At 41.0% G+C, this 10837-nt stretch overlaps 1 protein-coding gene across 5 annotated transcripts in view; it reads left to right on the top strand.

Moving 5' to 3' along the window:
* lingo1a (leucine rich repeat and Ig domain containing 1a) overlaps positions 1–10206 on the top strand; it is a 128354-nt gene extending 118148 nt beyond the window's left edge. For all 5 annotated transcript variants that reach the window (XM_034588447.1, XM_034588448.1, XM_034588446.1 and 2 more), the window contains one exon: positions 7476–10206. In XM_034588447.1, the coding sequence (XP_034444338.1) occupies positions 7488–9335 (1848 nt within the window). In that variant the 5' untranslated portion in view covers positions 7476–7487 and the 3' untranslated portion in view covers positions 9336–10206. The remainder of the gene's footprint in view (positions 1–7475) is intronic.
* The last annotated feature ends 631 nt before the right edge of the window (positions 10207–10837 follow it).

A 10837-nucleotide genomic window follows, 5' to 3' on the forward strand; every position in this document is an offset into this window, starting at 1 on the left:
AAATATGTCCCCCACTTCGAGCACTGTATGTTTGGAGTAATTGGTTGATACTTTAAAAGGTCCAGTGTGTAAGATGTAGGTGAAAGGTATCTATCGGTAGACATTTTATAGAAAATAATCCTAATGATGTTTTCACTAGTGTGGTTCATCGAAATTGTATGAATTGTTGTTTTCTTTACCCTATAATTGCCCCTTTATATTTAAATATTTTATATTTATATCCGGCGTGGGTCCTCTCTAAGGAAGTCGCATGTTTTTTACAGTAGTCCGAACTGGTCAAACTAAACACCTTTTGGGTTTTTAGGAAAACTGAAGGCTACCCCAGGTTCTCTTCCATGTTTGGAAGGGGAGGGTGAGGGGGGACTCAGCTGCAACATGCAACTTCACCACTAGATGTCACTAAATTCTACACAGTGAACCTTTAAGTCTTTGTATGTTTTTTCTGTATTCAATGATACTATTTAAGAGTATTTTGTTTTTGAATTTTGGAACAGACATTCATGTTGTCCTCAAAATTGAGTTGTAATAATTTTTGGTGATCCAATTCCTGTTCGTACAATGCCATCATCAGGTCCAATTTCCATTTATTCTTGATCTTGATTTATTAAGCAATAACTGCAAAACCAAAGACAAATGATCAGGACAACCCACTGATCAGCACACCTGCTAAACAGTACAACATCTCAGAAGATCAGTACTGTGAGTCCAAGGAGAACATTTTTTTGTTGAATCTGTGAACCATGGTTCCCCTAATTGAGTTTTGAAACAATAAAAATATAATATAATACAATTATAGACTAGGTTAATAAGAGTGAAAGTCACTTTAAGCTTTACCTCAGAGGCACTTGAAAGACATTTGATCAAGGTTATACAAGTAATAAATTGAATCTGTTGCGTATAAGGCAGCTGAGTAGTTTGATACAGCCTATATGTTTTCATTTTTCCCTGGTTTTACAGGTTTCATCCAAACTGTGAACGTGAAGCCTGTGATGTTTGCATAACCAAAGTGATATTTAGATTTTCTTTCTGCCCACACTTTCACAGGTGACATTAGATAAAGGCCTTCCAAACAAGATAAATATTACACAACAGATAATATTCATTTAAATGTACTGAAAACAATATACTGCCCTCTTTTTTCATCAGCATATAGTTTCCTGTAGCTTTTTTTATTTAGATCTAATGTAGTCAGATGCCGATATATAGAAGCGTTTGCACTGCTAAACCATGGACTTGATATCAGTCAAATTTAGTTTTCATGGGGAAATGAGGTCTGGTTTTTTAATTCCTCTAAACACACTTTTGGATGGCTTCGTTCCATTAGCTGGATGTTGTGAAAGAAACGCAGGTTTTCATTAGCGAGCACTGATCAGAGTCCTTCCGCAGTCCTGGATCCACTTTATAAAAGTCTGACATTCTGGAGGCCGCTCCTCTTTGAAAACACGTCTCCTTAGGAGCAAAAAATTAATGGTGATTCTCCGAACAGAGTTGGGGAGACGGGGCTAATGAGCTTAATAATGATGGAACATCACAAAGGGAGGCACAGTCCCTCTCTCACACAGAACCACATCTATGTGGTTCTGTGTGAGGGGGGGAATAATGAAATGTAACTTTCAGAGTTTCAAAAACCCTGGACCTGTTATAACAACAATAATATTTGTATTGACTGTTTTCACCCACAAAACTCAATAAGGTCACAGCAGAGGGTCAATAGCCCATACAGTGGTCTAAAGGCTTTTCTCAGCCAACAAAATCACTTTTGGATCAGAAAATGCACAATTTATATAAGACTCTTGCATCTCTCACATGAACCTTTTATTTAACTCTTACAAGCCAGGTATTTAAATACATATGTGCAGATAAAGGATATCCACTCAGTCTCCAGGTTATTAGGAACGTCTGGCTAAAGCTAATGAAGTCTATCCAGTACGATAGCCTTGCAGTGCAGCCTGATGTCTTGATAGGTTACAGTCCTAGGCTATTTTTTCAGCAATTTAATTCAAATTTGTTTGCAATAGTTTGAGATACTGGTGAATTATTGCAGCATTAAAACATTTCATTATTATAACCTTCAAATAATCAATATCTTTTTTGTAAGAGACACCTGAGTACATCAGAGAAAAATGAAAATAAGCATGGGCCAATACGAATATTTTTCTCTACTCCATTTATTTAAATCAGAGTAACCTAAAATTCCTCTTTTAACTTTGCTGTGTGCAAGTGATACTGTCCTAGTCCCTCCAAATGTGATATCCTCTAATTAAATATATTTGTAGCCGTGCAGCATCAATAAGCTGAGGACCCGCAAAGAGCCACTAAATGACCCCTCCCCGAGGTGAAGTTCAGGAGGGACATGTTGACAGGATTCATGACAGAGTTTCCTCGGGACAACAGCTGGCCACTGTTGGAATTCTGCACCTTGTTGCACCAACCAGCTTCTTCGCCTGGATTAGGGCTTTGCCGTCCATCTGTCGGGCGTTGGCTTACATTTAAGCCCTGCCATTTCACAGGCCAGGCCACGGCCAGCCATCCCAACAGGCAGCTTAGCTTCTCAATGACACGAAGGTAACCTTTCTCTTAAAATTCTGCGCGGCGACCCCAAAGCAGTGTGAAAGTGAGCTTACTTGGGGAGCTAAAGGTCAGACGCTCCCGGTTAAGATGGATTTTTGGCAAAGTATGGCTGTCAATATACATGTTCTGTGTTATAAGTCGAAGCTGCCACTTATAAGAGAAAGTAGAATCGGTAAGCATCTTAAGAAGCAGTTTATCTAATATCATCTCACACTAAATTAAACTGATTCATTTTCAAATGATGAAAAAATACAAAAATACAGTGTTGAAAGTTAATGCCATTAAAAAAAGAAACCCTGCTCCTTGTAAATCGGTTACATCTGCTGTAAGATTAAGTTGGAGATAGGGACATCTGCTTACCTCTAAAACCTGTAAAAACCGCAAAAATTGCAAATTCTACTGGATAGACTATCAAAGTCATGCATATAGTACAGTAAATAAATTCCTGCAGCTGGGTCCGTCCATTCAGGATTAGCCTAGCAGCTGACTGAGCAGTTTTACAGAGGAACGGGCATTAAAGGATTTTAACACTTTGTGCTACAGATAACGTCAGCATCATCTCAAGGATTTCCCAGAAGCTTACAGGTGTTTAACTATGGTATTTAACAAGGCTCAGGAGTGATGGCTTGTGACAGGTAAACTAAAGCGCGGGGCGATGGTTAGGTCTTAACAATGCCCCTCCCCACCTATGTATAATGTGCTTATTGTGGAGAACTTAATGATGACAGACAGACTCATTCAGATGCACGGAGGGAGATTTAGGGAAGCAATAGCGTATTGTATGTGAAAGCTACACCAAGCAATCAATGACTTACAACAAGTGGGTGCATTCAACTTGTTTAATGGGGAAACGTCTTCAAGGAAGTTAATCAAAGGAAAAGTGACCCTCATAGAAAAAAAAACAACCTCAGAAAGAGAATTATATGCAATTTACACTTTCCAATTAACCTGATGTGATGACTACAGTTGGGCAGGAGCTGAAGGTGTGAACCCTCACATTGTTATTCGGTGCAAAGGGTAAAGTCAAAATCTTACCTGTCGTCCATTTAATTATGATTGTACGTCCACCGCTGAAGTGCCTGCTGTAATGCCATCTATTGTAAAAGGAGCGAAGGGCTAAATCCTCTTCCACAAGCGAAGCAACATCTTTGGGCTCCCAGTGGATCCTGTCATAAAGGCGTTAATCTCACCATTCACCGATCTAGTTATTACTGGTCTTGGACCAGCGGGTCCTCATTTATTGAGCACCGTTGTCTTGCTTATCCTCAACCGCATTTCTTCCTTTCAGAAGCACGCCCCCTCTCATTTCACCTCAATTAATGTAATTCTCTGGGAGCTCACTGGAGTGCTGATTGGAATGAGGAACTGCATTCAGACTACATGCCTGTGCGGGAACGATAACACCAGATCATTAACAAAACAGAGCTGTGGATGTTTACCCATTGGATGACATACTTCATCTTAATGTGTCCCCGTCTCTGCTCGTCTCTCTGCATAGTTGCCGCCGAAGTCATGTGCATTACATGTCTGAGCTGCTCTTTCGTGAACAAAACATGGGAACACAATTTGAGGGAGCGATTGTAAAAAGCTTTAGAAAAAAATAATTCTCTCTTCATAACAGCTGTTTAAAATACTTAAGCGAAGTGTATTGTTTTTTGTGGCCATTTCCCCCCTGTGTGGAGGACTCCAAGGACTCATTGAGATGCCTTGACTGGCGTCTCTAACCTGCTGCAGTTATGGAGCTTTCCCAACGAGGGATTATGATTTGATTGTTTTCCTGATTGCATTTCAGTGTCACTGGTAATAAAGTTGGACAATAAGATCTCATAGACTGATATCCAATATGTGATAGCCACATGATCCATGGTGACAGACGTAATTGAGCCTGTGATAAGACCACTCCTTCTTAGGTGTCTTAGTATGCCACACAAAGCCCCACACTACTCCATCTCACAGCGCTCAGCACCGACTTGATCAATGTGGTGTTACAGAATAAGAATGATTTAGTATAGCTGAAGGCAACAAGGCGCACAGCAGGCTGCGGCGCAGGTCCCTGATCTCCGACGCACCATCATCTCTGCCTGTTTTGAAATCACTTGGTTTCCCTTGATTACAGATGGTATCATCTATTCCCCAATCTGAACTCTGACCTTGGAGGGAATAAAATGAAATTGAGTAAAGTTAATCTCACTCATAAAGCCCCCTATTTTAGATGAGTCTGATGTCCAGCTGACTGTCGGTCCACGGGGGAAAACGTTATTAGGGGTGACCACAATGGCAGTGACATGTCAACCATAATATCGCATATTCCTCCTCCTTCCCTGCAGTCTCAATCTGCCAAATGTGATAAGGTGTTTGAAATGAGCCGAAGCACAAAGAGGTACAATATCATTCTTCAAAAAACCTTATGTGAATCGAGAAGAGCTGCCATGTGTCCGGTTCGCAATCAACCTCAAAGATAAATTTAAAGCAAGAGATGAAGCTGCGTACCTCTGGCAAAATGCTATGTAGTATGACAACAGCCATCACACATAGACAGGAGCTCCCAAGAGGTTTGCCTGCATTATGTCAGTAAATAAATATCCCACCTCCATTTGCTTCAGTAGAAATATCGTCCTTTTAGTGCTAATTAAATACTTCCTCAGGGCTTTCCACGAGGATACATAGGAACCAGGCAGTGAGGAAAAGTAACCTCCCACAGACTCACACATCCTCCCACACATAACAAACATTTTGGCCTTAAAAGCCCAAATTGAATGGCCCCAGGCAAATTCTTAATTATTGCATATTTTAATGACTTTTCCTACCAAATTTTAAGTGAGTGAATTGTTTTAAAGGAGAAATGTTTCAACTCAAATAATCTGTAAATAGTTAAATAAACCATATTGACTGAATGACCTTACTTTTTTTATTGATTATTGTATTTATTTATTGAGACCTTCACTGTGTCCAGTAGGGATGATATGTATGACGTGGATAAACAAATACTTAATCATAAACTGTATATTATTGGAGGAAGTTGCATCATGTTTTATTTTTAAACCGTAGGTCTGCACAATGAGTCAATCGCAAAACATACTAAAGTGTTCCAGAAAATGTTAGACACTATATACTACAGTGAGGCATATTCTATATTTCACTTATGCGTTGCTTTGAATCCACAGAGTCTGTTAGTGTGTCCAATTTATTTTAGAGCGTGGAAAATGAGGCACTTTCAGTGGACTTTTCGTTGTCTTATTAGGACGTTCCCTGTCTGTGCAATCACTGCAACAATGAATGTGTGTTGTCAGCAATTATTTTGCTAATGTATCACTGAGGACGACTCTCCTACTCCCTACATCCCTATAGACCATGTCGGGGCTTGACTGATACAAACAGGCACGTTTCTCTATCACCATGCACACATTGTTTTGAATAGGACTGTAGTAATAAACAGAAAGCAATATGCTGCGTATTAATCAAAACTATTTTATCAGAGTGGAATAAAGTAGCTGGTTGGACATATATGAATAGTTAGCTGTTTGGACAGCAGTCTGATTTGAAATCATACCATTAAGAATGTTCATTTCCCATGTTCATTTCCATGCTTTAATTTAACTGGTTCCATTTTTGCATATAACTGGAAACTCTGTTTTGATCCTCTCAGCTGTTAATTGCACTGTTAGCTGTAAGGGAGGAGGCACACTAACAGATGGTATTTCAAATTAAATAGGGTTTGTTTTTTTTGCTCTTAAAGCCTGTATTTATCCCTCTGTATCCAATTCCCTGGTGCTGTGTGGTCTATATTTTATCATAAAAGATTGCATGAGCCGAGCGTCAGCAGGAGCACATACATCACACTTGCCACCATCCGTCTTTGATTGCATCCTCCTGCTACTGCTGCTCCATCCCCCACTGTTTTTTCTAGCCCGCACACAAAATTCAGACTGGAAGCACAAAGAAAAGAGCAGGGGCGAAAAAAGACAGAGCAAGCCACAGATGTTCTCAGCAGATGTGTCTGTGACACAGCATGAATTGGATTACTATCTGAAAAATGCTGTTAATTCCACTTGAAGCTGTGCCCCTTCACTTCATATCAGGGTGATAGCATTGACTGATTGATCGTCTGCAAGGTGTGCAGTGGGAATGGTGTGAGGTGGAAATGGTGCTCAGCATTCCACAGCAGACGAACTGAGGGTGCAGTGCCAGATATATGTAATTTACCAGGAGCATTTGGCCTGTGATTTTCTAGCTAGGTTCATTACCTCCTCTTCTACATCATAAATAGGTCTGATAGAATGCTGAACATCCGCGGCAGCAACTTGTATTTGAAATACCTTTTGAAGCTCTGTGCACAAAGTGAACAATGCAGAATTCGAAACTGTCAGCACTCTCAATTATGCAAACACATACCTTATTTCTTGTAGCCACCCATCTCCATTCATCTTGTGTCCGTGGCATGAATTTTGCAGCAGGAATCCTATTCTCTGTTCTGTTAGGAACTGTGTCACATGAGAATGCCATCCTTTTAGCTTTTATTATTGCTGCACTGACTTGCAGAAAATAGACACAATGGCCAAAGGGAAGTGTTATAATAAGAGTTCACATTGATGTCATTTCATACTGCTGTCCGTCACGTCCACCACATGTGATGAGAAATTGCTGAAGTTAGCACAAAATTGCTGATTTGAATATCAGCCCATAGCTCCGTGGTCTGAAGGCCATAATATCTCATTTGAATATCCTTCTATTGTCCACGTTTGAGCTGATGCATTCGAATGTATTGCAATCTGCAGTGAATTACCCCCTTGCCTTAAAAAAAGATTCACAACAGACCCATGGATTGGGTAGTCAAAATCTTCAGAGTCACATTTAGGTGTGATTTAATCTTCTAAATGTTTTGCTTTGTCTTTGTGTCTCCCCAGGTAACCGATAAGATGGTGGCCAGGGAAGCGACCGGGCACAGCTACCTGGTGGCTTGCTGGCAGCCCATTCTGATCCTGATGCTGGGCACTGTGCTGTCTGGCTCCACCACAGGCTGTCCATCCCGCTGTGAGTGCAATGTTCAAGAGCGCTCTGTGATGTGCCACCGCAAGAAGCTCATGACAGTTCCTGAGGGCATCCCTGCAGAAACAAGACTGCTGGATCTGAGCAAGAACCGCATTAGAACCATTAACCCAGATGAGTTTGTCAACTTTGCCAACCTCGAACACCTGGAGCTCAGTGAAAACACGATTTCCACTATTGAACCCGGAGCGTTCAACAACCTTTACGGCTTGCGGACATTGGGGCTGCGTAGCAACAAGCTTAAGCTGATCCAGCTCGGTGTCTTCACAGGCCTCAGCAATCTCACACAGCTGGACATAAGTGAGAACAAAATCGTCATCCTGTTGGACTATATGTTCCAGGATTTGTACAACCTTCGATCTTTAGAGGTAGGTGATAACGATCTGGTTTTCATCTCCCACCGGGCTTTTCATGGCCTAAGTAGCCTTGAGCACTTGAGTCTTGAGAAGTGCAACTTGTCCTCTGTGCCAACAGAGGCGTTTACTCACCTCCACAGTTTGATCACTCTCAGGCTGCGTCACCTCAATATCAATGTGATACGGGATTACTCCTTTAAAAGGCTCTATCGGCTGAAAGTGCTGGAAATAGCAAACTGGCCATACCTGGATACCATGACCCCTAATTGCCTGTATGGATTAAATCTCACCTCCCTGACAATTGCAAATGCCAACCTGACCACAATCCCTTATGTCGCCCTGCGGCACCTGGTTTATTTGCGCTTTCTCAATCTTTCATATAACCCTATCCATACCATTGAGGGGAATAAGCTCCATGATCTTCTGCGTCTGCAGGAGTTCCACCTGGTGGGAGGCAGACTGGCAATGATTGAGCCCTACTCGTTCCGTGGTCTGAACTACCTGAAGATTCTAAATGTGTCTGGGAACTCTCTTAGCACTTTAGAGGAGTCTGCTTTTCATTCAGTTGGCAACCTGGAAACCCTCGCCTTGTATGATAATCCCCTGGCCTGTGACTGCCGACTGTTATGGGTTTTCAGACGACGCTGGCGACTGAACTTCAACAGGCAACAGCCGACCTGTGCCTCTCCCGAGTTTGTCCAAGGCAAAGAGTTCAAAGACTTCCCAGATGTTCTGCAGCCGAACTACTTCACATGTCGCAAATCAAGGATTAGAGATCGCAAGCCCCAGCAGAAATTTGTTGACGAGGGAGCCATTGTTCATTTCGCTTGTCAAGCAGATGGAGATCCTGCTCCAGTGATAATGTGGCTATCCCCACAGAAAAAGTTCATCACCAGCAAGACAATCGGAAGGCTCTCCGTGCTGCCAGACGGTACCCTTGAAGTGCGCTATGCCCAGATTCAAGACAATGGAACATATGTGTGTATAGCTAGCAACGCAGGCGGAAATGACACCTCCCTTTCTCACCTGCATATTCATAGCTACTCGCCCGACTGGCCACACCAGCCCAATAAGACGTTTGCCTTCATTTCCAACCAGCCCACAGAAACAGGTGCTAATGGCACAAGAGCCAACGTCCCATTCCCGTTTGATATAAAGACGTTGATCATTGCAACCACAATGGGCTTCATCTCTTTTCTTGGTGTTGTCTTGTTTTGTCTGGTACTGCTCTTCCTTTGGAGCAGAGGAAAAGGCAACACTAAACACAATATCGAGATCGAGTATGTGCCACGGAAATCAGACGCTGGCATGAGCAGCAGCACAGTGGATGCTCCTCGCAAGTTCAACATGAAAATGATTTAACGGAGGTGTGGAATTTACTAATTTTGAACTTAAAGATAAGACAAATGGAACAGAAGACATTTTCTTTCCTCTCCTGCAAACTTGTGGATCCTGGTCTGTCAACACAGAGTAATATGTTTTTTCTTGACTGAAGGACTAAAGAGGAGGTCAGTTCCTGACTTTCACAAGTGAGAGGGAATAAAAGCTCACCCAGTACTACAGGGCATTGGTGGATTCTACATGGCCTGTGGGGGCACTGATTGAAACGGCAGATTTGTCAAAAGCGGTTCATATTTCTGTGGATTTATACTGGGAAAAAATATATCAGAAAAGAAAAAGACTTCAAACAGCCAGAATGCAAGGGGGCAGATCATATTTTGGCCATCGCTGTTTTTGTCTGTATTTTTAATTTAGAGTTTGTTTTTTGTTTCAAAGGTTAGATGTCAAGTTATGAAAGAGATGTGTATGGGTTGATGAGCACATTTATACCACTTGGATGCATTACATCATTACAATACATTAGTGTTTCAATTGTGAATCCTATGTGCTACATATGGTCCATTTCTTTCTTACAGTGATGATTGTACTGTGATCAAATGTATATCTCTGTCGCAGTACATGATAAACTCTGTTGAAGTTATATTCCCCAGCAATTTGTAGAAATACAGGAGTTAGTATGACACAACAATAATTATGGGAAATACAAAACTGTCGTATGTAAACTGTAACTGTAACCATCTTGTTAAGCAAAAAAGTACAGTGAATGGGACTGGATAAAAGGTTTACACTTGTCACATGCGTCATGCCCTTTTAAACTGGGGGGGCACATGCTTCACCAAATTTTTTAACATCTCCAAATTTTTATTTTATAGTTATTTTTATAATATATCATGATAAGAAATATAGATTATACCTCAAAAAGTCACACACTCTGTTTCCTTATGTTATTGGGTTTTTCCTGCACAGCGCTTTGTTGCAAAACATTTTAGGAGACATAGGCTACAGCTTAATGGTATTTTGCTGTTGTGCTTAGTTAAGCATAAATCTATTCTTCAAATTTGCATACAAAATGCAATTTGTTATTCACACTTGATTGCATTTGAGAAATAATGCATTGTTTGCTTTGCAAGATAGTTAATAGCCAACCCTCAATATGGTTGTTTAGCCCTCCGGCCTACTAGCTAGTCAAATGAAATATAGCATTGGTAAGAGAGCTGCCTCAAGCTTGTTGACACCATCAGCAAAACACTGTATTCCATGTGATATCTCGAGGTCAAGATGCAGAGGAAACTCGTGTCATTCTTAAGACATTAGCTTATTCCTCAGTCTATAGGTCCACAGTGCAGGAGGGTTGTGAAGTGGACAAGATTTAGCTCTTTTTCAAGAAAACTAGCAGCTGTAGAAGCTAGTGTCAAAGTATCTTTTTTAATGAAACATAACAGCAGAATAAATTGACTTGGTAATCTAAATCTAAATATTCATAAATATTTATCCTGAAATCAGTTGGGGGTATAACAGAGCTC

The sequence above is a fragment of the Hippoglossus hippoglossus genome, chromosome 6, assembly GCF_009819705.1.
Source record: "Hippoglossus hippoglossus isolate fHipHip1 chromosome 6, fHipHip1.pri, whole genome shotgun sequence".
NCBI lineage: Eukaryota > Metazoa > Chordata > Actinopteri > Pleuronectiformes > Pleuronectidae > Hippoglossus > Hippoglossus hippoglossus.